This window comes from Heteronotia binoei, chromosome 11, assembly GCF_032191835.1.
Source record: "Heteronotia binoei isolate CCM8104 ecotype False Entrance Well chromosome 11, APGP_CSIRO_Hbin_v1, whole genome shotgun sequence".
NCBI lineage: Eukaryota > Metazoa > Chordata > Lepidosauria > Squamata > Gekkonidae > Heteronotia > Heteronotia binoei.
In genome coordinates, this window is record NC_083233.1 from 17,251,182 (window position 1) to 17,274,583 (window position 23,402).

At 48.9% G+C, this 23,402-nt stretch overlaps 1 protein-coding gene across 1 annotated transcript in view; it reads left to right on the forward strand.

Annotated features, from left to right (window-relative positions):
- TENM1 (teneurin transmembrane protein 1) overlaps positions 1-23,402 on the forward strand; it is a 713,021-nt gene that overhangs the window by 658,774 nt on the left and 30,845 nt on the right. Inside the window, 1 exon segment of the mRNA XM_060250020.1 lies at positions 587-822. Within this exon segment, the coding sequence (XP_060106003.1) occupies positions 587-822 (236 nt within the window).

Genomic DNA, 23,402 nt, shown 5'->3' on the forward strand with positions numbered 1-23,402 from the left:
TGTAGTGGTTAAGTGCGTGGACTCTTATCTGGGAGAACCAGGTTTGATTCCCCACTCCTCCGCTTGCAGCTGCTGGAATGGCCTTGGATCAGCCATAGCTCTCATAGGAGTTGTCCTTGAAAGGGCAGCTGCTGTGAGAGCCCTCTCAGCCCCACCCACCTCACAGGGTGTCTGTTGTGGGGGAAGAAGATAAAGGAGATTGTAAGCTGCTCTGAGTCTTTGATTCAGAGAGAAGGGCGGGGTATAAATCTGCAATTCTTCTTCTTCAGTATTATATAGTCACCGTGATGAGGGCAGTAGAACACTAAAGTTTGCAGATGTGAAAAACTAAACTTAAAGTTAGCCTTTTGAAAAGCCTCTGAAAATAGAGGGCCTTTATTCAAGGTTCAATGCGTCTCTAATTCCTGTCAATACTAGGCTCCAAGCATATGAATATATCTATGAAGTCTACCGATTTTGAGTTATGAAAACACACAGATGTCGGCGGCGCCAAACTCCAGATCAATGCAACCTTTGCACACCTAACATTTGCTTCACAAAGCTGGAGATCTGAACTCTCTCCCCTCCCTTGTTTTGTTACGGACAGAAAACACTCAGAATATCTATCGGGTCAGCCCAGACGGGTCTCTGAGAGTCACCTTCGCCAGTGGAATGGAGGTCACCCTCAACACAGAACCGCATATCTTGGCAGGTGTTGCCAATCCCACTTTAGGAAAATGCAACGTCTCTCTACCTGGGGAGCACAATTCCAACCTTATCGAGTGGCGGCAAAGGAAGGAACAGACTAAGGGCAGCATCTCTGCATTTGAGAGAAGGTTACGGGTAAGATTTCTTTCTTCTTCTTTTCTCTTGTGTAAAGTGCAATGTTTCTTTGCTTTTCAAAACATCTTAATGTCGAGCTAAGTCAAGATCAATGACCGGATTGTTGCAGTGTTTTCTTTTTAAAGGCCAGTAGCGACTACTCGGAAACCAACATCCTCAGCCAGGGGTGTCAAGCTCATTTGTTATGAGGGCCGGATTCAACATATGTGAGATCTTGTCAGGGCGGGCAATGTGTGTCATAAAATGTAATGCCAGGTAGCAGAAATATAAACTTTGTAAAGGACACAAACACAATTTTTTTAAAAAACAAACAATTTTTTTTAAAAAAAAACTTAAAATAAAATATGCTTAAAAGATTAGCACTCTTGCAATCCTTTGTTTATTTTTTTCTCATAATTGACACCTTGCTCTGAATCATTGCAACAAAATCTGGAGACAATTTCTATGCTGTAGCAATCTTGTGTATGCTATTCAGGTGTTTCTCAGGTGTGTGTCTGCAAGTTGCAAACCTTCTTTTGATTTATTGACATTCATTACAGAAATCTCATGGTCAGTGCTTTGTGTCTAAGATCCAGGGGGAAACATGAAATGGCTGGACATTGTGAGCTTCTGTACATAAGTTGCTTTATGTGGTGGTCAGACAATGGAGAAATAGAGGCTTTGCTGTGTAGCTCCTGTGCAATTGAGCAATCTTGGCAAAGCATACTGTGATGCAGAAGGAAGCAAAAGAGATAGAAGGAAGCAGAGGGCAGTGAGTTGCTAACAGGCCTGATAGAAGCCCTCCAGGGACCTGGTCTTGGCCCTTGGGTCACACGTTTGACACCCCTGCCATAGGTTGTTAGTAACTCTGGAAGGGAATAAGACAGTCACCCTATCTTTGCCTTTTTTCTTTCTTTATAACAATGGGGGGAGGTTGGCTTTGCTAAGCAATACTTTGTGGAGGAGAAAGGATTAAAACACCTCTCCCCCCCCCCCCCGCTCCTGTGTTTCAGCTGTGATCTGAATTAGACCCCACGAAGCTAGTAGTGGCCTTTGAAAGATGTTGGGAGAATCTTTTCAATGGATCTCCCAGCATCTTGCCTAATCTAGGCCCTTAGAATAATCTTAAAAAAATATATATATATATCCCACCTTTCCTTTTGGCTCAAGCCTGAAGTCTTCCTCCAGTCTAAAGAGCCTTCTGCCAATTGAGTGGAAGAGCCACTTAAGTTGGAAAAGTTGGAAGATCAGATCCACCGCCCTGTTACTTCTGATAATACGTTGACGCTTGCCTCAGCTCATGAATTGTGTATTCCAGGGGTGGCTAACGGTAGCTCTCCAGATGTTTTTTGCCTACAACTCCCATCAGCCCCAGCCAGCAGCCATGCTGGCTGGGGCTGATGGGAGTTGTAGACAAAAAACATCTGGAGAGCTACCATTGGCCACCCCTGCTGTATTCACTAACGAGGAAGCACAAGCAGGCCAGAGCCCACACAGCTGCTTTCTGTACTCATGGACGATGGCCTGTCTCCCTGGGAATTGCAGTAAGATATCCCTGCAAAGTGAGAAATTCTTCACGCCATTGAGACTTGGAATGCTGGCCTCACGATGGCTTCTGTTACTTACGACCAGTGTTCCCTCTAAGCTGAGTTAGTGTGAGCTAGCTCGCAGATTTTTAGCCTCCAGCTCACACATTTTTGTCTTAGCTCAGGAAGGTTGGCCCCAGAGCACAACTTAATGCCAGTAGCTCACAACGTTAATACCAGTAGCTCACAAACTAGAATTTTTGCTCACAAGACTCTGTGGCTTAGAGGGAACATTGCTTACGACAACAACTGTGCCAGCATGTGCTGAGGGGGGAAACAGTAGGTCTCATCCTCAGGCAAGTGCTGTGAGGAGTGTGCTTCGAAATGGCTGAGATCTGTTCTCAGAGTCCTTTGGCATTTGCAGCGAACCATGTTGTAAATATCGATTGTGTGAATTCTTCTGATGTAGATTCTGGTTTCCATCCTAAACCTTCCCTTCACATCCACTGCTATGTTACGACCACTTCATATCCATGGTGGTCATCTGTTGTCCAGTACTATTTCTTTGGTCGTAGGTTCTTTGTAATTAATTGAAAGATGCTGGGGTTGCAGGAATCAAAGATCCCAGTGCTGGGGGGAATGAATTTTGTTGTATATTGAACTCTGTCTTTCCAGAGCCTGAGTCTTCAGCTAGGCTCCTAGGAACTCTAAGCTTCGCCCAATCAGGAAAGAGACTGTTTCGGAGAGAATTGTCCTGATTGGGCCTTCAACGATCATTTGGATTGGTTGGTTTTGGGGACACTTGTAACATTGTATATAGTTATGAAAAGACGATTGGCTGGAGACAATGTCTGGAATGTATATAAGTAGGGATATTGTTGGGCTTGTGTTGTGCATTATGTTATGAGCTGAATAAATCACTGTGGCCGTTTTCCCACTGACCTTATCTCGGAGCGACGTCCCTCTTCACCACGCAGCGTCTGCGCGGATTTCCCACCAACTGCTGCGCACAACCAGGAAGTGCCGCGGCTTTTGCGTCGCAGGTGTAAACCACTAAAAACCAGTTTACATCTGCGACACAAAAGCTGCGGCTCTTCCTGGTTGTGCGCAGCAGTTGGTGGGAAATCCGTGCACATGCTGTGCGGTGAAGAGGGACGTCGCTCCGGAGTAAGGTCAGTGGGAAAACGGCCTGTCTGTTTTCAAAGAAGAGATGTTCCAGCCTCAGTTTATAATACATTCCACTACCTTTACCATGAAAAAGAGTGTAGCTGAAGCAAAATCCATGGTTTTGTATAAGTGTATTTGTTGGGTTACAATTTGGCCCTGACAAAAAAAAAAAAAAATTGAAACCTGAACAAACCAATACAGGTGCAACAGTAGCTGTGTCACATGTACAAATATAGAACTATCCAGCCATGCACTAAAAGGCAAAGGGGATTAATTTTAAGAGTAAAAGAATGCAGCAACATCTCCCCCGCTGGGCTCTCATATTAGAAGACAAATTGGGCAAGTGAAAAGCCCCTTAGCGGAAGTGCTACAGACGGGTGGGTTGGGGAGCGGGGTACAGACAGCCCAAGCCCACTCACCCGTGCACCCTTTCACTCTTAGATCCCCTCCCTCATTCTCCGTGGCTGAGTTATTCTATGTTTACGTGATGTCTATTTTGGCCCTTGGACTTGTATTTAACGGAAGTATTAACAAATCCTTACTGCAGGTGGTCAGTATCGGTGTTTAATTAACAGACTTGCTTAAAGCTCAAAGCCATCAATAACTTGCTGGGGGAAAAAAATACTTTAGGAAATCTGTTTTCCATTTGACAGAAATACTCCTTTGGGAAACGTTGATCAGCCCAGTGAATATTTAGCGTTCTGTCTAATGATCTGCCAACAAGAAAGCGCTGATGCAGTGATTATTATAGGGAAGTCCAAGACCTGCCAAATTTGATGAGAGGGAGAAGGATGCAAAGTTGCATCCTGTCTCCAGCGTACGGTTACCAACAGGCCTGGAGAAAAAGCCCCGGCCCTTTAATAAATGCTTAAATGTCTGGAAAGCAGCAGCTGAAGCTTTTTCATGGCATGGAGGTAAATAACGTCACCTGGTAAAAAGCATCCTATTAAGCAGGGGTGGCCAAACTTGCTTAAAATAAGAGCCACATGGAATAAATGTCAGATTGAGAGCCTCAAGACATGAATGTCAGATGTTTGAGGGAGGGAAGGAAGGAAGATGGGGGAGAGGTGGAAAGAAAGGAACTTTAAATGCATTCTCCAAACTGCTGGCTGCCTTGGCTGGGAGAAATTATTTAAAGAAACAAATGCCTTCTCCAAACTAGCCGATGGGGTGGTGGGGGCTTTGAGAGCCACACAATATGTGTGTAAGAGCCACGTGTGGCTCCCGAGCCACAATTTGGCATCCCCTGCTATTAAGTCTCTTATTAAAGGGGCATGACATTTTGCTCTCCAGACAGGTGGTAACCAATGTTCCCTCTAAGCTGTGGAGTCTAGTGAGCAAAAATTCTACTTTGTGAGCTGCTGGCATTAAAGTTGCGAGCTACTGCATAAATTGGTGTGCTCTAAGGCCATATTTCCTGAGCTGAGACAAAAATGTGTGAGCTGGAGGTTAAAAAATTGTGAGCTATCTCACATTAACTCAGCTTAGAGGGAACACTGCTGGTAACCATCCTCCCAGCCCCCTTGCTCTTTCTCCCTCACTCCCCATTGTCTTATCCACTGCTGGATCTGTTGCCTCAAGTGGGGGGGGGGGGCAGATTTACTTTGCTGAATATGACTTCACCCCCAGTTCCTTCAAAACAAACCAAGGAACGGAGGTAGGGAGCATTCCCCTCCCCTCCTGAAGCTCTGAAATGGAGAGAGGCCATGCTCTATAATGCCTCTTCCTCTTTCTTTAAATCCAGTTCCAGGCTTCCCTTCCCACAACTTTGGAGCCACTTTCATTGATCTGTTTCTCAAACGTAGTGGTCGAGCTACCTAATGTCTGGACTGGTGGGCACTTTTTGCTCTCACCTCAGTGTTATCTCATATTGTGACTTTGACTCCCTTTCCAGGGCTACGCTTCACTTGAGCTGAGCCAAAAGACTTGTTGTAAATCAGCAATCCGCAACACGGTGGCTGTGGATTCCGTGGGGCCTGCTGTTGTGTTTCCTGGCAGCCACTCGCTTCTCCGGCTTGGGCGGGGGGAGAGAATTCCAAAGGGACCTTAAGTGGAACAGGTGAAAAAGGAGGGCTTTCAGGTCACTCCCTACCAGCTGACTAGCAAAGCACTTGAACACAACTTGTGGGCTTCCCAAGGTTTTCCTCTTTAGGATTTTCAAAAAATGCCCTTTTGGATCTGGTTCAAATTGAGAAAGGTTGACTGAAACCAGACAGCCAATTTGAGGCGGCTTGTAGCCGCCCCGTGGAAAGCCAGCCGGAAGAGCGCCCTGGAGCTTCCGGACGGCATTGGAGGAAGGGGCGGGCCTTGGGCGGCCAAGGAGCCAGTTTGCCAGATTGAGTCAGGGCTTTTTTTTGTAGCAGGAACTGCTTTGCATATTAGGCCACACACCCCTGATGTAGCCAATCCCCCTGGAGCTTACAGGGCTCTTCGTACATGGCCTACTGCAAGTTCTTGGAGGATTGGCTACATCAGGGGTGGTGTGGCCTAATATGCAAATGAGTTCCTGCTACAAAAAAAAAGCCCTGGATTGAGTGGACCCTTGGGACCTGCGTTCTTCCAATGTAAGTGATTGGTGGACTTCCACTTTATGTGAAAAGGTGGACTGTGGTGTTTACAAAAGGCTACAGTTGCTCAGGAAATGGGTCTGGGTTCCTGAGCCAAGACAACCTTTGAGAGAGAGACCCAGACTGAGAAACTCTGGAGGAAAAACAGGAATCCTGTCTATTTCCTTCCAGAGATTTTTGATCCTGAAGTGAAACCAGCACATATCGGGAACCATTTCAGAAACACTTATATAAAAATTGCACTGATAATGTTATATTAGGGAGCTACTTTCTTATAGGTTTTACTTGGTTTGATTTCCCACAGACTGAAACCTATAGTAATACATAAAGGTCATGGGAAAAGAGAAATACCAATTCCAGGTTAACTAATTTATTGGAAATGTGTTAGAATATAAAAGTTACTGTGTGTTTTATAGCCTGTGAAATATCTAATCCTTGCTTGATTTCTCACCTCCCCAATCTGCTATAAAAATAAAGTCAAAATCAAGTTTCCTTCATAGCAACATAAATCCTCTGGATTGTTGTGATGAACCGTGCTACTAAGGCTACCCACTCAGCAAATACATCAGCCACAGACTCCATCTGGGGGAGTGTTATGCAGCTGCCTTGTTTGAATGACTCCTTCTCTTGTCTATGCCTGTGAAATAGAATGCCCCACCATCTCTAACTACCAGATCTGAGAGAAACACAATTTTACATCCTAATCTTGGTGATTTTAAAAAGGCTGCCTGTTCTCATATGAGCCTGCTTGCCATCTAAGATGACCTTCAGATGCACTGGTTTGTGTGCCCACCCACCACAAGAGACAGGGCCTTTTTGGTTGTGGCATCCTAATTATGGAGTACCCTCCCCCCCCACACACATATGTTTTTCTGCTGATTAGGCTTTTCTGCTTTTGGACCAAGTTAAAAATGATTATTATTTTCCCAGAAGTTAAGAACATAAGAAGCCATGTTGGATCAGGCCAATGGCCCATCCAGTCCAACACTCTGGGCGTTTTCCCACAGAGTTTACCTCGGAGTGACGTCCCTCTTCACCACGCAGCGTCTGCGCGGATTTCCCACCAACTGCTCTGCATAACCAGGAAGTGCCGGACCTTTTGCGTCACAGATGTAAATCGCTAAAAACCAGTTTACGTTAGCGATCCAGAAGCCGCGGCTCCTCCTGGTTATGCGGAGCAGTTGGTGGGAAATCCGCACAGACGCTGCGCAGTGAAGAGGGACGTCGCTCCGAGGTAAGCTCTGTGGGAAAACGCCCTCTGTGTCACACAGTGGCCAAAAAAAAAAAAAACCCAGGTGCCATCAGAAGGTGCACCAGTGTGGCCAGGACACTAGAAGCCTTCCCACTGTGCCCCCCCCACCAAGCACCTAGAATGCAGAGCCTCACTGCCCCAGACAGAGTTTTGCTGTTCCCCCCCCCCCACAACTGATGAAAACCTTGAATTCTTTTGATTTGTTTTAAGTGATTGTCTTTTAGAGATCTTTTAACTATATAAATGTTTTTAAATCTAAATGTTGTTAAGGTTTTTGCCACTTATTTTATTGTTGATACTTGCTGCAGAATTGTAAACTAACTAGGGTACCAAATTGAGTAGCGGATGTGGGATATAAATATATTTAACACATAATCCCACTCAGTATTTCAAATGTTAAGTACATAACAAACTGGAAAGCATCTTCGGTCAAAAATCCCACCTAAACGGATGACGTATAAGTGGCACTGAGTTACCATGATTGGGGGTGGCGGAGGAGGGGGAGGAGGTGGGAATCTGAGTAAAGCAGAGAAGGGTTATTAAGCCTTATCTGCATTACCAGTTACAACGTGTGATATGGCAAGGGTTCCCGGTGTGGCACTCGCAGGTTCCATGGCTCCTGCCAACACCATTCCTGGCGCCCGCCAAGTGCTTTCCTGGCCTCCACCCGAGTTGAGAGTAATGTGACTGGCCCAAGGTCACCCAGCAAGCTTCCATGGCATGAGTGGAGATTTGAACCTGGATTTCCCAAATCCTCGTCCAACACTGTAAGCTCTATTCCATTCTGGCTCTCATGATGGGATATAGGATCGCCATCCCCTTTATGGTAGTGGGAGTTCCCCCCACTTTCAGGGCCTCTAGTCTGCTGCCATGGAGCTGGCCAGTGAGGGGAGTCCCACCCCCAAAGAGCTCCAGCACGCCTGATATGCCCGGAGCAATGATGTCACCTGGAAGTGACATCATCGTGTCGGGGACATCACACGGGGGACGCTCTGGCATTTGAGTAAAAGCTCTATGGTGACCATAGACTCTCAGGAAGAGGGCTGGGGACCCCCACCAGCAGCCAGGTGACACCTGGCAGCCCTAATGCAATAGCACGTTGGAATTTGATTTTTTTTTTTTAACTGGCATTTTTATATATACAAAATTATAGAAATTTTTCGCTGTCTGTGTTTCTTTTCTGACCAATGAAACAAAGTTGGGGTCCTGTGGCACTTTTGAGACCAGACTTTGTCCTGCTGCTTCAGACCAACACAGCTGTCCACCTGAATCTGTTTTCTGGCCATTATTATTATTCGTTTTATTTCATGATTATTACTGAAAATAATGGTGCCGTATAGAGGAGGGGCCTGGACCTGGATAGGCCCAGCCTAACCGGATCTCGTCAGATCTCAGAAGTTAGGCAGGGCCAACATGGAACTACGCCGCGGGAGGAAGCTGTGTAAATGAACCTGAAAAAGCAAGAAGCTCACAGCCAAAATTACTATAGGGATAAAGTTTATATGTGAAATCAATGTCTATTTCATGTTACTTTTACCAAGTAAGCAACACAGAACTTCGTACAGTAGGCATGACAATATTTAGCTCACAAAATTCATGTACAAATTACTTGACTCGAAGCATCAGACTTCAACGACAGCTGGGGTATGCGTGTCCAGGACGGTGGCTCAGTGGTAGAGCATCTGCTTGGGAAGCAGAAGGTCCCAGGTTCAATCTCCAGCATCTCCAACTTAAAAGGGTCCAGGCAAGTAGGTGTGAAAAACCTCTGCTTGAGCCCCTGGAGAGCCACTGCCAGTCTGAGTAGACAAGACTGACTTTGATGGACCGAGGGTCTGATTCAGTATAAGGCATCTTCATATGTTCATAAAGTCAGTACAAGATTCTCAGTGGAGTTGGTATTTCCACAAAGGAGAATTAACCTTTTCTTGTAGAGATAATCTCTTTTCTAAACACTCCTGTGGACTTGAGCAGTGATCTCTGAGCGTTCTGGAGAGGCCAGCCTAAACCGTTTGACTCGATGGATATGAGATTCATATTGAATGGATGGTGATAGTCTTCTGGGTCCTTGTTCCAGTGCCTGATGAAGCTAACCATGAAACTGCTGATCCCAGCTAGCGGCCCATCATTGGAACATATGGGGACACCACAGGAGTGTTTAGAAAAGAGATTATCTCTACAAGAAAAGGCTAATTTTCCTTTGTGGAAAATTGAGAGAATTCTCTTAACCAGTTCGCTCCCAGATGCTTTTGTATGGAGAGTTACAACATTCAGCAGTTTTGACCCTCAGAGAAGGGGCTATACTTGGCTCCCATTTGTTTAGGTCCTGCCAAAGACATTGGTTTTCTGTACTGAGAAGTGGTGGGACTCAGGGCTTTTTTTAAAAAAAAGCCCAGCAGCAGCTCATTTGCATATTAGGCCACACACCCTTGACACCACCATTGTTTCACACGGGGCTGATTTTGTAGGAAAAGCCCAGCAGGGGCTCATTCGCATATTAGGCCACACCCCCTGGTGCCAAGCCAGCTGGAACTGTGTTCCTGTGCATCCCTGCTCAAAAAAAGCCCTGGGACTTAACACTTTGTAGATGTTATGCCCTCATAGTTCTTTAGCATTTTGCGGTGGAAAACCTTCCAAAGACCTTCTGCTTTAGGTAGTGAGAAGGCCTGGAGCTTAATCCTGAGCATCATGCCTCTTAAATCACTTTAGCCATAAGCCTAGGTTTTGGGGGCAATGTGAGGAATAGAAGCTTGAGGGTGGTTATTCATTCATGAGCAAAAGACATTCTGCAATGTTGTCAGAGGGCTGAGGCACACATTCTTGCATATAGACAAGTTACAGCAAAGTGGCTTGCAATTTATGATCAGAAATGGATACCAGTCTGAGTGAAAATGGACCACCACCACCACCCCATTCCTGAGCCAAATGCCTCGCTTGAAACAGAGAAAGCAATCCCAACATAGCATAAAGTTCACTCTGTTTTTTCTCCCATGTGCTTACTTGTCATTGCAAACATAGAAGAAGAAAGGAACAGTCAAGCAAAGGGGTGAAGGATTAATCAGTTACTGTATGGTAACGTGTGTAGTATAGCCAGGGGATCCTACAGTTGTCTGGCAGTCAGAAGTTCTGGCTCTTTTAGCGTTATGCACCACTAGGGGATGCGCTAGACTTGTTTTTAAGGCTAGAGGCATTTCAGAGGTGGTTTGCCATCACCTGCCTCTGCATCACACCCCTGGTATTCCTCGGAGGTCACCCATCCAAATACTCGCCAGGACCTTCCTTGCTTAGTTCTGATGGGATCGTGCTAATCTGGGCCATCCAGGTGAAGGAGGAAAGGTGAAGGGACAGACCCAGATGGGAATGGCTTAACTGATGCTGCTCCAGATGTCACGCAGCTTTTCTTCCCCATTCCCGCCCAGGCAATCCTGCCCCCCAAAACAGCTGGCACATTGTGCCTTATATCTCCACAACAGAAAGTGCTAAATACTTATAGTGTGATCCTAAGAATGCCTGCAGGACCACCTCTCCCCATATGAGCCCAGGAGATCATTGTGATCAGCCAATTAATGTCTTTTGACCACCCCTGGCCCGAAGGATGTCCGGCTTGCCTCAACCAGAGCCAGGGCCTTTTCAGTCCTGGCACCAACCTGGTGGAATCAGCTCCCTACTGAGATCCAGGCCCTACCAGATTTGCTACCATTCCATAGGGCCTGTAAGACGGAGCTGTTCCACCAGGCTTTCGGTTGAGGCAAACGGGCGTCCTTATGGCATTGCCTGTTCCATCTGTTTGGCCTCCCCTACAGTTTATCTTACAGTGATTTATTATCTTACCATCCGATTTCTACATCTCAGGCTGACACGTATGTTTTAATCTGTAAAATGTGCCTTCACCGCCTATGTTATGTTTTACTGTTGCCTCCAAATTTAATACTGTTCTATTATTTTATTGTTGGGTTTTAATTGTTATTTATTTTTGCTGGTAATCCACCCTGAGCCCACCCATGAGAAAGGGTGGAATATAAATGTACTAAATAGAGAGAGAAAGAAAGAAAGAGAGAAAGAGAGAAAGAAAGAAAGAAAGAAAGAAAGAAAGAAAGAAAGAAAGAAAGAAAGAAAGAAAGAAAGAAAGAAAGAAAGAAAGAAAGAAAGAAAGAAAGAAAGAAAGAAAGAAAGAAAGAAAGAAAGAACACTTTCCTAGGAGTAAACCCCATTAAATAGAGCTGCGTTGGATTTGGTGTAGACTAGGAATTCAGGGGTTGTGTCATATTTCAGGGGGACATTCCCCCCATGTACCCGCTGTAGCTACAGGCCTGCGGTAGGTTTGGTATCCAGTATAGCATTAGGCACACTTGTTTCTCTTGACCTCACATGAGGATAATAACATTATTCTGCCATAAGGACTACAGAAGCAAACTAAGTGAAATACCTGGAACTTGAAAAGTACTACTAAGCATTAATCAAATCTGGCAGACGATGTGGATCATATAATTTAGCTAAGAATCTTCTCGAAGCAATAAATAATGTATACAACCCTGAATTTAATCGTATCACTGAGAAGAGTGCATTTTAAGAAGCAGTCAAGGCGTTGTTCCTTAACTGGTTACTATCTTGTTTCTTCACTACTTTATACCATATTGTGGATTGTCTCTAACGATTTCCAAACAGCCATTAAATAAAGCATGTGTCCATGCCAAAAGCATATTAGTGAAGTTTCTTACTGACTTTGTGAAGTTATAAGCCCCTGGTTATTTTACACAACATGTGTTTAAAATGATGAGTGTCATTTGTTTATAGAATTCAATCTCAGAGGGCGGGGGTCTGCACTTTATTTAACTATCATAAAAGTTACTGTACTCTCCAGGAGTGTTACAGCTTTTATAAATGGTTGGCATTAAACTTGGAAGCACACGTATCTAAAAATATAGCAACGTGAGCTGAAGAACAAACACCTGCTTTCAAAATTGTTTGTGTCTAAATATAGGGAAGGACACATTCTACCTTGCGTGAAATCACATGTAGGTAGTAATTACAGGTAGTGAACATTCTGGGCCCAATAGAGGTGTGTGTGGGGGGGTACCTAAAACACTGTTGAAATCAGTGGAATTTAATACCTTTACTGCCTACCTCATACTAGCTGAATTCATTAGCACTTGCTCACAGCTACTTTTCTGTGGTTTGCATTCATTGACTAAACATTCATTTTGCACGTGTAAAAAAACCCCATTCCTAGTTAGAGGTCAAGCGTTCCGGACGCTGTATACAGTATGTCACAGAAGTGATTACACAGTGCTGGAAAATAATGGTGGCCACACAAAATATTGACACTTTGGGCCCCATTTGGACATTATCATGTAGGGGTGTACTCACTTTTGTTGCCAGCAGTTTAGAGGTTTGTGTTGCGTAATTTTGAGAGGACAGCACATTTGCACTGTTATACAAGCTGCAGACTCACTATTTTACATTGTAGCCAAGTGTCATTTCTTCAGTGTTGTCACATGAAAAAATATACTTAAATATTTACAAAATGTGAGGGGGTGTACTCACTTCTGTGACATACTGAACATTGCAAAGGCATATATCGGATTAACAATGCCACTGAAGTCAAAATGAGCTTAAAGAAGGGTGGAATTCTTACAGTGGCACTCCAAGGCTGATAACAGACGGGCATTTGGGGGCAGTTGGAAGGCGTTCCAAATCGGGACGGCTCAAAAAGAGCTGTCCTGAAGCCTCCACACACTCCCCCGCAGGCCGTCCCCATCCCGTCCATGGGGCGACATGGGCATGTTCAAATGGCCGTTGCACACCATTCCTGTCCCCTGTGCAGTTTCAGTAGTCATGTGCATGCACGCGCAAAAGTGTGCATGTGTGTGCTCATGCACACATGCACTCCTGCACACTGAACAGTTTTAATTTTAAAAAAATCGGATGCGATTTGGGGCGGCTTGGCAGTTTCACACCGCCAAGGCACCTCGCTTGCACTCTTCCACTTCCAGACCCCAAGGAGGCGACTGGCGTACGGCTCAAAAATTTGCTACCACTTTGGAAATGGTAGCTTTTTCAGTCGCACTGCGGAGGCTGGAGGATGGGGTGAGGACAGGACGAGGATGGGCAGCAGATGTTTGCGTGTGGAGGGATTTTTTGGTTCGATTTCAGAGGCGTCTCTGAGTTGGCCCAAAGTGCCGGTCTGTTAGCAGCCCAAGAGTCTCATCTCCCCATTTACCTAAGGCATCGGAGCCATGGGATGGAAAAAGTAGAGAAAGAAGTCCTTTTCTCCCTTTCTCACAATACAAGAACTCGTGGGCATTCAATGAAATTGCTGAGCAGTCAGGTTAAAATGGATAAAAGGAAGTACTTCTTCACCCAAAGGGTGATTAACATGTGGAATTCACTGCCACAGGAGGTGGTGGCAGCTACAAGCATACCCAGCTTTAAGAGGTGATTGGATAAAAATATGGAGCAGAGGTCCATCAGTGGCTATTAGCCACAGTGTGTGTGTGTGTGTGTGTGTGTGTATACTATGTGATACAGAGTGTTGGACTGGATGGGCCATTGGCCTGATCCAACAGGGCTTCTCTTATGTTCTTATGAGCCAATCTCTGCAAACCCTGCATAATGCACAAGTAGAGATGAGCATGACTTGAGCAATAAACCCACTGAAAATCCTCAGCCCCCTCTTTTGGAACACAGCCAAAACCAGCCAGTTGATCCTGCACAGCATGCTGATTGCCTGGCCCTCATAGCAGTCATTAATCTAACATAGGCAGTTGTAGACAGGAGGAATCTTGGGCTGTGCCTTCAGTTGGGCAGGACCCCAGCTGCCTGCAGCCTTACCTCGGGGGGGGGGGGGGGGGACAGGGAAAGTGGGCTCCTGCAACCCTGCACCCCACTCCCTCTGAACCTCAGGTGGCAGACACACCTGCCTGCCCACTTGGGCACAGTGGCAGCAGTGCTGGATTAAACCCTCTGGAGGCCCCTAGGCAATCAGAATCTTGGGGTGCCCCTTGCAAATTGTCTCAGAGTTGGCGCGCCTGACCCACCCCCGCTGCAGCCTGCAGGGCAGGCACTTTCCCAAAAGCTGCGGGGGAGACGCAGAGAGAGGCAAACTTGGCAACAACCCCAGCAGCAGCCGCACCAGGCAAGTTCAGCAAAGAGCAGCTCAGTTGCTGGCTGTGTGTGGAGGCTGGAAGGGCTGCAAGCAGGGGGGAAATGGGGGGGAGCTGGCCCAGGACCCCTAAAAGCTTCAGGGCCCCAAGGCCAGTGCCTACTTGGCCTAATTGTTCATCCGACCCTGAGTGGCAGACATATCTGAAGCATCAACACATGTCCATCCTCACTGGTAGGGAGTGGAGGGGCAGGGTTTCTGGGCCTCTCTCCTTTTCCCCAGGGCCCCAGAGTCACTACAACTGTCCTCGTGCTTAGCACAGCATGTGGGGTGCAGTGTTCCCTATAAGCTGAGTTAGCGTGAGCTAGCTCACAGATTTTTAGCCTCCAGCTCACACATTTTTGTTTTCGCTCAGGAAGGATGCCCTCAGAGCACACTAATTTATGCAGTAGCTCACCACTTTAATGCCAGTAGCTCACAAAGTAGAATTTTTGCCCACAAGACTGCAGCTTAGAGGGAACGTATTGAGGGGTGATTTTGCTTAGTGAAACTGTGTGGGAATTAAAGGGTCATGATCCTTCTCTTCTCCCAGCATTGCCCTAATCCAGATCATTCCTCTACCTACCTGCAATATACCTTGTAAAGTCAAACAGAAGTCAGATCTGTGATCTTTGCCATGTCTGTGCCCTTGCTGAAGGAACTTTTTTTTTTTGGGGGGGGGGGGTTGTGTGTGTGTGTGTGTGTGTGCGTGCGTGCATTCAAGCATGCACCTGGAAGTCATGTTGACCTCTGGTGACTGACCCCTGCTGGAGGCATGGAAGATATTCAGGGACACGGCTGAACAAAGCCTGCCTTTGTCTCCCGACTGCTGGTATTCCAAGGTGGTCTCCCATCCAGGTACTTGCCAGAGTCAGCCCTGCTTCGCTTCTGAGGTCTGATGAGATGGGGCTTGCCTGAGCCAGTTTGTTGTAGTGGTTAAGTGCGCAGACTCTTATCTGGCAGAACCGGGTTTGATTCCTCACTCCTCTGCTTGCACCTGTTGGAATGGCCTTGGGTCAGCCTTAGCCTTCACAGGAGTTGTCCTTGAAAGGGCAGCTGCTGTAAAAAGCTCTCTCAGCCCCACCCACCTCACAGGGTGTCTGTTGTGGAGGGGGGAGGTAGAGGAGATTGTGACAGCTCTGAGACTCTGAGATTCAGAGTATAGGGCGGGATATAAATCCAATATCTTCTAAGTCAGGGCCAATGAAGGCACTTTTTGACCCATCCTTCTTAGGATTGTTGAACATGCTCTCTCTTTGGAGCATGAAAGCCCTAGGAATTCATGGCTTTATCAGAAGTTACTGTATTCATGAAATGACCACATAATTCATTTGTTCTTACAGATATCTACAGCTGGCTGGGGCTTCTCTTCCCCTTTGCTGTGGCTCAGCCCTCTTGTTTACATCCTATGGGGATGTTTGCTTTGTAGTTCTCTATCTGTGGTGCATCTGCTGTCTTTGGCACAGTCTCCTGACTTGTGCAGGTTTGTCTGTAGGATGCCGTTGGGGGAGGTTGGCGCTCCTGCCTTTTGCCAGCTCCGTACTTGCATGTTTCACACATGCCGCAGAAACCAGCTGCACGGGCAGAGTTCCACATAGTCTTTTGTGCAGAACAGCCCTCAGCAGGATGACTGTGATTTAAAACCATGCCATTGCACTCTTGTTTAAAAAGTGGATTGCTAAGTATTTTGTACAGTATCGCTTTGGGGGCAGCTGTACTTACGAAAGCTGCTCTGTGAGATCCTAGCATTTAGCTGCTTTCCGATAGATCCAGGTGGACAGCCAGGTTTGTCTGAAGCAAAGAGGAGGAGGAGGATATTGGATTTATACCCCGCTCTATACTCCGAATCTCAGAGCGGCTCACAATCTCCTTTACCTTCATCCCCCACAACAGACACCCTGTGAGGTGGGTGGGACTGAGAGAGCTTTCACAGAAGGTATCCTTTCAAGGACAACCTCTGCCAGAGCTATGGTTGACCCAAGGCCATGCTAGCAGGTGCAAGTGGAGGAGTGGGGAATCAAACCCGGTTCTCCCAGATAAGAGTCCACGCACTTCACCACTACACCAAACTGTTTGAGTTCATTGGCACCTTTAAGACCAACAAAGCTGGGTTGCTTTTGTGTGCATGTACATGTCTTCTTCTTGGTATCTGAATTCATGTGCATACACATGAAAGCTTATACTCAGAATTCAGCTTTATTGGTCTTAAAGGTACCACTGCTTTCAAATGTTATTGGTGGTAAGACAGTAGTGGAGAGCTAGTTTGGTGTAGTGGTTAAGTGTGCGGACTCTTATCTGGGATAACCGGGTTTGATTCCCCACTCCTCCACTTGCACCTGCTGGCATGGCCTTGGGTCAGCCATAGCTCTGGCAGAGGTTGTCCTTGAAAGGGCAGCTGCTGGGAGAGCCCTCTCCAGCCCCACCCACCTCACAGGGTGTCTGTTGTGGGGGAGGAAGGTAAAGGAGATTGTGAGCCGCTCTGAGACTCTTCAGAGTGGAGGGCGGGATATAAATCCAACATCTTCTTCTTCTAATCTGGGATTTTCAAATCATTGCAAACTTTTTTTCTTCCCCTAGCAAAGACTATGAGGTAGGTTTTCTTTTTTCCTTTCTTATACTGGGTCAACGGGTGCTTGGAGAAGTGTTATTCTACCACCAGTTATGCTGTCTCCTTAATATGTCAGTGGAAGGTGGCTTATCACAATATAACATGTTTCCTTACACTGGAGGAGTCACTGTATTTTCTGTCAGTAACAAGTCAAAAATGCTCAGCATGACAGTTGTGCTCTGACAGGCCATCAGCAAGAACCTGCAGTGTAGCCATCCAAGAAGACAAGTCCCCCCAGTACAGCTGAAGATAGAAGTGTACCCCACCTGGGATAATTAGCAATAGTTTTAGTCGGCTGTCTGGGAGGAAGAGGAGTTGGTCGTCCTCTCTGCCTCTGTTTCTCCTGAGAAATAGTTTCCCACTGCTGTTCAAGCTTGAATGAGAAATGCTGCGTTTTAGGCTCCCTAATGAGTAACTATATCCTTTGCTCCTTTTAATAAAATATATGTATTATCAAGTTTTAAATACTCTTTTTCACTGTCTTATTTTGTTCTACACATATCTATTATGCATCAGTTTCATCAATTCACATGCTCAAGCTGATTAGCAGGAAAACATTCTAAATACATATCCAATTACAATGCTTCAAAGTATAATCAGTGTCCCCAATTACAAAACTTCAAAGCATAATCAAACAATTCCCTCAAGATTCAATAGAATTTTGCACTTCTGATACACTTGTCCATAAGTATTATCCTCTGAAGACAGACAACAGTCCCCTCTACATCAAAGAAGTCCACTAAGTTTCTCCGGGTCTGTGTTATTTTCAGGGCTTTTTGTGTAGCAGGAACTCCTTTGCATATTAGGCCACGCCCCTGATGTAGCCAATCCTCTAAGAGCCTCCAGGGCTCTTAGTGCAGGGCCTACTGTAAGCTCCAGGAGGATTGGCTACATCAGGGTTGTATGGCGTAATATGCAAAGGAGTTTCTGCTACAAAAAAAAGCCCCAGTTATTTTCCATCTCCAATGAGGTCCCATTAATTCCTCTGTTTCATTCATACATCACTTTCTAATGGTTCTGTAATCACACATAATTAGGGTTGCCAAGTCCAATTCAAGAAATATCTGGGGACTTTGGAGGTGGAGCCAGGAGGCTTTGGGAGTGGAGCCAGGAGACAAGCCTAGGGTGACCATAATGTCTGAAGGCCAGCCAGGGACACTGGGGGGGGGGGGTTGCGCGCGCAGCGCGAAGCGGAAACAGGAAGTGACGTCACTTCCGGTGATGTCATGCCACCACCGGAAACAGGAAGTGGCATCACTTCCTGTGACATCATTTCCCCCGCGTCACCTGCCGGAAACAGGAAGTGACTTCACAGCACTTCCTGTGACGTCCCCAAAAATCCCCCAAATATCACCGCCGGAAACAATTTTGTTCTCAAATCCTGTATATACTTCATCAGTATATGGGATAAGGCACTTTCTCAACTGTGCTGCATAATGCAGCCTATTTATTTTGTCCTGTTGGCTCTATCTGCGCCACCTTCATCACTTTCGGGGTGTGGATCCCCCAGTGGGGTGGTCTCCCGACTCCCTCCGCTGACTGTTTCTGATAGCCCTGCGCCCCCTCTTTCATTTGATATGTGTCCCGTGCGGGTGCCACCCTCCCGCCGGGAGATGCCGCAAAATGAGCCCCCTTGAGGCTTATGGCGGCAGGGCTCGGGGGAAGCGAGCTAGACTGCTGTTCTTTTGAGGGGTTATAGAGTGTTTCGAGCCCGTCCCTGTGGCATCGGTCCCATCGTTGTGGGACCAAGGGGGCCGGCGCAGCGGCACGCCGAAGCAGCCTGTCACTAATAACACCGGTCAAGATGCAGGACAGGAACCTGGAAGTGACCGACAGGCTGCTTCAGCGTGCCGCTGCGCCGGCCCCCTGGGCCCCACAATGATGGGACCGATGCCACAGGGACGGGCTCGAAACACTCTATAACCCCTCAAAAGAACAGCAGTCTAGCTCGCTTCCCCCGAGCCCTGCCGCCATAAGCCTCAAGGGGGCTCATTTTGCGGCATCTCCCGGCGGGAGGGTGGCACCCGCACGGGACACATATCAAATGAAAGAGGGGGCGCAGGGCTATCAGAAACAGCCGGCGGAGGGAGTCGGGAGACCACTCCACTGGGGGATCCACACCCCGAAAGTGATGAAGGTGGCGCAGATAGAGCCAACAGAGCCAACAGGACAAATAAATAGGCTGCATTATGCAGCACAGTTGAGAAAGTGCCTTATCCCATATACTGATGAAGTAAATACAGGATCTGAGAACAAAATTGCACTAGAAGACACAAACACAAAGCTCCCTTACACTGAATCAGTGCTTGGGTCCACCAAAGTCAGTATTGTCACATAAGAGAAGCCCTGTTGGATCAGGCCAGTGGCCCCTCCAGTCCAACACTCTGCGTCACATAATAACATAAGAGAAGCCCTGTTGGATCAGGCCAGTGGCCCATCCAGTCCAACACTCTGCATCACATAACAACATAAGAGAAGCCCTGTTGGATCAGGCCAGTGGCCCATCCAGTCCAACACTCTGCATCACATAACAACATAAGAGAAGCCCTGTTGGATCAGGCCAGTGGCCCATCCAGTCCAACACTCTGCGTCACATAAGAACATAAGAGAAGCCCTGTTGGATCAGGCCAGTGGCCCATCCAGTCCAACACTCTGCGTCACATAACAACATAAGAGAAGCCCTGTTGGATCAGGCCAGTGGCCCATCCAGTCCAACACTCTGCGTCACATAAGAACATAAGAGAAGCCCTGTTGGATCAGGCCAGTGGCCCATCCAGTCCAACACTCTGCGTCACATAAGAACATAAGAGAAGCCCTGTTGGATCAGGCCAGTGGCCCATCCAGTCCAACACTCTGCGTCACATAAGAACATAAGAGAAGCCCTGTTGGATCAGGCCAGTGGCCCATCCAGTCCAACACTCTGCATCACATAAGAACATAAGAGAAGCCCTGTTGGATCAGGCCAGTGGCCCATCCAGTCCAACACTCTGCGTCACATAAGAACATAAGAGAAGCCCTGTTGGATCAGGCCAGTGGCCCATCCAGTCCAACACTCTGCATCACATAACAACATAAGGAGGGAGGGAGGGAAGGAAGGAAGGAAGGGAGAAAGGGAGGAAGGGAAGAAAGGAAGAAGGGAGGGAAGGAAGGAAGGAAGGGAGGGAAGGGAGGGAGGAAGGAAGGAAGGGAGGGAAGGAAGGAAGGAAGGAGGGAAGGAAGGAAGGAAGGGGGAGGGAGGGAAGGAAGGAAGGGGGAGGGAGGGAGGGAAGGAAGGAAGGGGGGAGGGAGGGAAGGAAGGAAGGAAGAAAGGAAGGGAGGAGGGAGGGAAGGAAGGAAGGCAAGGGAGGGAGGGAAGGAAGGAAGAAAGGGAGGGAGGAGGGAGGGAAGGAAGGAAGGGAAGGGAGTGAGGGAAGGAAGGAAGAAAGGGAGGAGGGAGGGAAGGAAGGAAGGAAGGGAAGGGAGTGAGGGAAGGAAGGAAGGAAGGAAGGAAGGAAGGGAGGGAGGAGGGAGGGAAGAAAGGAAGGCCGCCCCCCGCCCCCCCCCCCCGCTTTCGGCCCCCTTACCTTATTCCAGGGCGGCGGATCCAGCGGGCGGCGGCGGGGAGTCCTCCGGCGGCGGCCTCGTGACGAGGGAGGGAGGGAGCTGCCGGGGCTGGCCTCTGGAGGCCTCCAGGGACCAGCGCCGGGCCTCTCCGCTACCCGGCGCTGGCCTCTGGAGGCCTCCAGGGACCAGCGCCGGCTGCTCCGCGGCTTCCCTGCGGCCTCCGCTGGTCCCTGGAGGCCCTCCAGAGACTCTGGAGGGCCTCCAGGGACCAGCGGAGGCCGCGGGGAAGCCTTCGCTGGCCGGCGCTGGTCCCGGAAGGCCTTCCAGAGGCTCTGGAAGGCCTTCCGGGGACCAGCGCCGGGTGCCCCGCGGCTTCCCCGCGGCCTCCGCTGGTCCCTGGAGGCCCTCCAGAGACTCTGGAGGGCCTCCAGGGACCAGCGGAGGCCGCGGGGAAGCCTTCGCTGGCCGGCGCTGGTCCCGGAAGGCCTTCCAGAGCCTCTGGAAGGCCTTCCGGGACCAGCGCCGGGTGCCCCGCGGCTTCCCCGCGGCCTCCGCTGGTTCCTGGAGGCCCTCCAGAGACTCTGGAGGGCCTCCAGGGACCAGCGGAGGCCGCGGGGGAAGCCTTCGCTGGCCGGCGCTGGTCCCAGAAGGCCTTCCAGAGGCTCTGGAAGGCCTTCCGGGACCAGCGCCGGGTGCCCCGTGGCTTCCCCGCGGCCTCCGCTGGTCCCTGGAGGCCCTCCAGAGACTCTGGAGGGCCTCCAGGGACCAGCGGATGCCGCGGGGAAGCCTTCGCTGGCCGGCGCTGGTCCCGGAAGGCCTTCCAGAGCCTCTGGAAGGCCTTCCGGGACCAGCGCCGGGTGCCCCGCGGCTTCCCCGCGGCCTCCGCTGGTCCCTGGAGGCCCTCCAGAGACTCTGGAGGGCCTCCAGGGACCAGCGGAGGCCGCGGGGGAAGCCTTCGCTGGCCGGCGCTGGTCCCCGAAGGCCTTCCAGAGGCTCTGGAAGGCCTTCCGGGACCAGCGCCGGGTGCCCCGCGGCTTCCCCGCGGCCTCCGCTGGTCCCTGGAGGCCCTCCAGAGACTCTGGAGGGCCTCCAGGGACCAGCGGAGGCCGCGGGGAAGCCTTCGCTGGCCGGCGCTGGTCCCAGAAGGCCTTCCAGAGCCTCTGGAAGGCCTTCCGGGACCAGCGCCGGGTGCCCCGCGGCTTCCCCGCGGCCTCCGCTGGTCCCTGGAGGCCCTCCAGAGACTCTGGAGGGCCTCCAGGGACCAGCGGAGGCCGCGGGGAAGCCTTCGCTGGCCGGCGCTGGTCCCCGAAGGCCTTCCAGAGGCTCTGGAAGGCCTTCCGGGACCAGCGCCGGGTGCCCCGCGGCCTCTCCGCGGCCTCCGCTGGTCGCTGGAGGCCCTCCAGAGTCTCTGGAGGGCTTCCAGCGACCAGCGGAGGCCACGGAGAGGCCTCCACCACTACCGCCGGGCCCTGCGCGCGGGGCGGGGAAGGCGGGGAGTGAGGGTGGGAGCGTCCCTGCGCGTGCGCAGGGGCCCTGCGCAGGCGCAGGGACGCTCCCTCCCTCACTCCCCGCCTTCCCCGCCCGCGCCCCGCGGCCCACCGGCTCCGGGGCTGCCTAAACCGGGACCTTTAATGGTCCCGGTATAGGCAGCCCGGGATCCGGGATTGGGTGGCCAGATCCGGGAATGTCCCGGGAGACCGGGACGGTCTGGCCACCCTAGACAAGCCTGTGATCCAAGATCAAGGCTGTGATAAGCATAACTGAACTCCAAAGGGAGTTCTGGCCATCACATTTAAAGGGACGGCACACCTTTTCAATTCCTTCCTTCCATAAGAAATAATGAAGGATAGGGGCACCTTCTTTGGGGGCTCAAAGAATTGGAGGGTATTTTGGGGAGAGGCACTAGATGCTATACTGAAAATTTGGTGCTTCTACCTCAAACAACAGCCTGTCCAGAGCCCCAGATACCCGCAGATCAATTCTCCATGATTTTCTATGGGAATAAATCTCCATAGGGAATAATAGGGTTCCCAGCAGACATTTCCCTCCCCTCCCCCCGCTTTCTGATGACCCTGAAGCGGGGGGAGGGTCTCCAAACCGGGGCATCCCCTGCCCCTACCTGGGGATTGGCAGCCCTACACATAATATTTATTATGCTTTCTCTGTGCATTGAAGCGGTCGGTGTAGGTCCTCTCTCCGCCACGAGAAACTTAGTGGACTGTTTCGATGTAGAGGAACTATTGTCTGACTTCAGAGGATAATACTTACGGGCAGTAGAACAAAGCAAGAGTCAAGTAGCACCATTAAGACCCAAAAACTTTCAATCAGAATGGAAGCTTTTGTGTGCACGCACACTTCTTCAGATGAAGAACGAGGTACAGTAAGCAGAGCTACATATAGCTTGTGGGGTTTAGAATGCAAAGTGGTGCAAAGCTAAAAACCAATAGCAGAATAGTAAAATCAACAGATTCAGAAAACCTTTGATCTGAAATTAAGGGTACCTTTAATATTAAGATTTTAAGTATATAACACCGGCGGGGGTCAAGTAACTGGGGGAGGGGTGGGTAGAAAGTAATATATGGGATAGATAAAAAAAGTAATTATTAATGATGTAAGAAATTGAAATTTATTACCGTATGTTACTAATAAAATTGTTTGAAACAGAAAACCTTTGATCTGGGTTGCATTAGCGTGGGAAACCAATAAAACAGTAACATGTCAGAATGTGAGAATGTCTGCTAATTATTCTATTGCTAATAATCCTGGGTCAAAATGGAGGCATTTCTTTACCAGAAGTGTT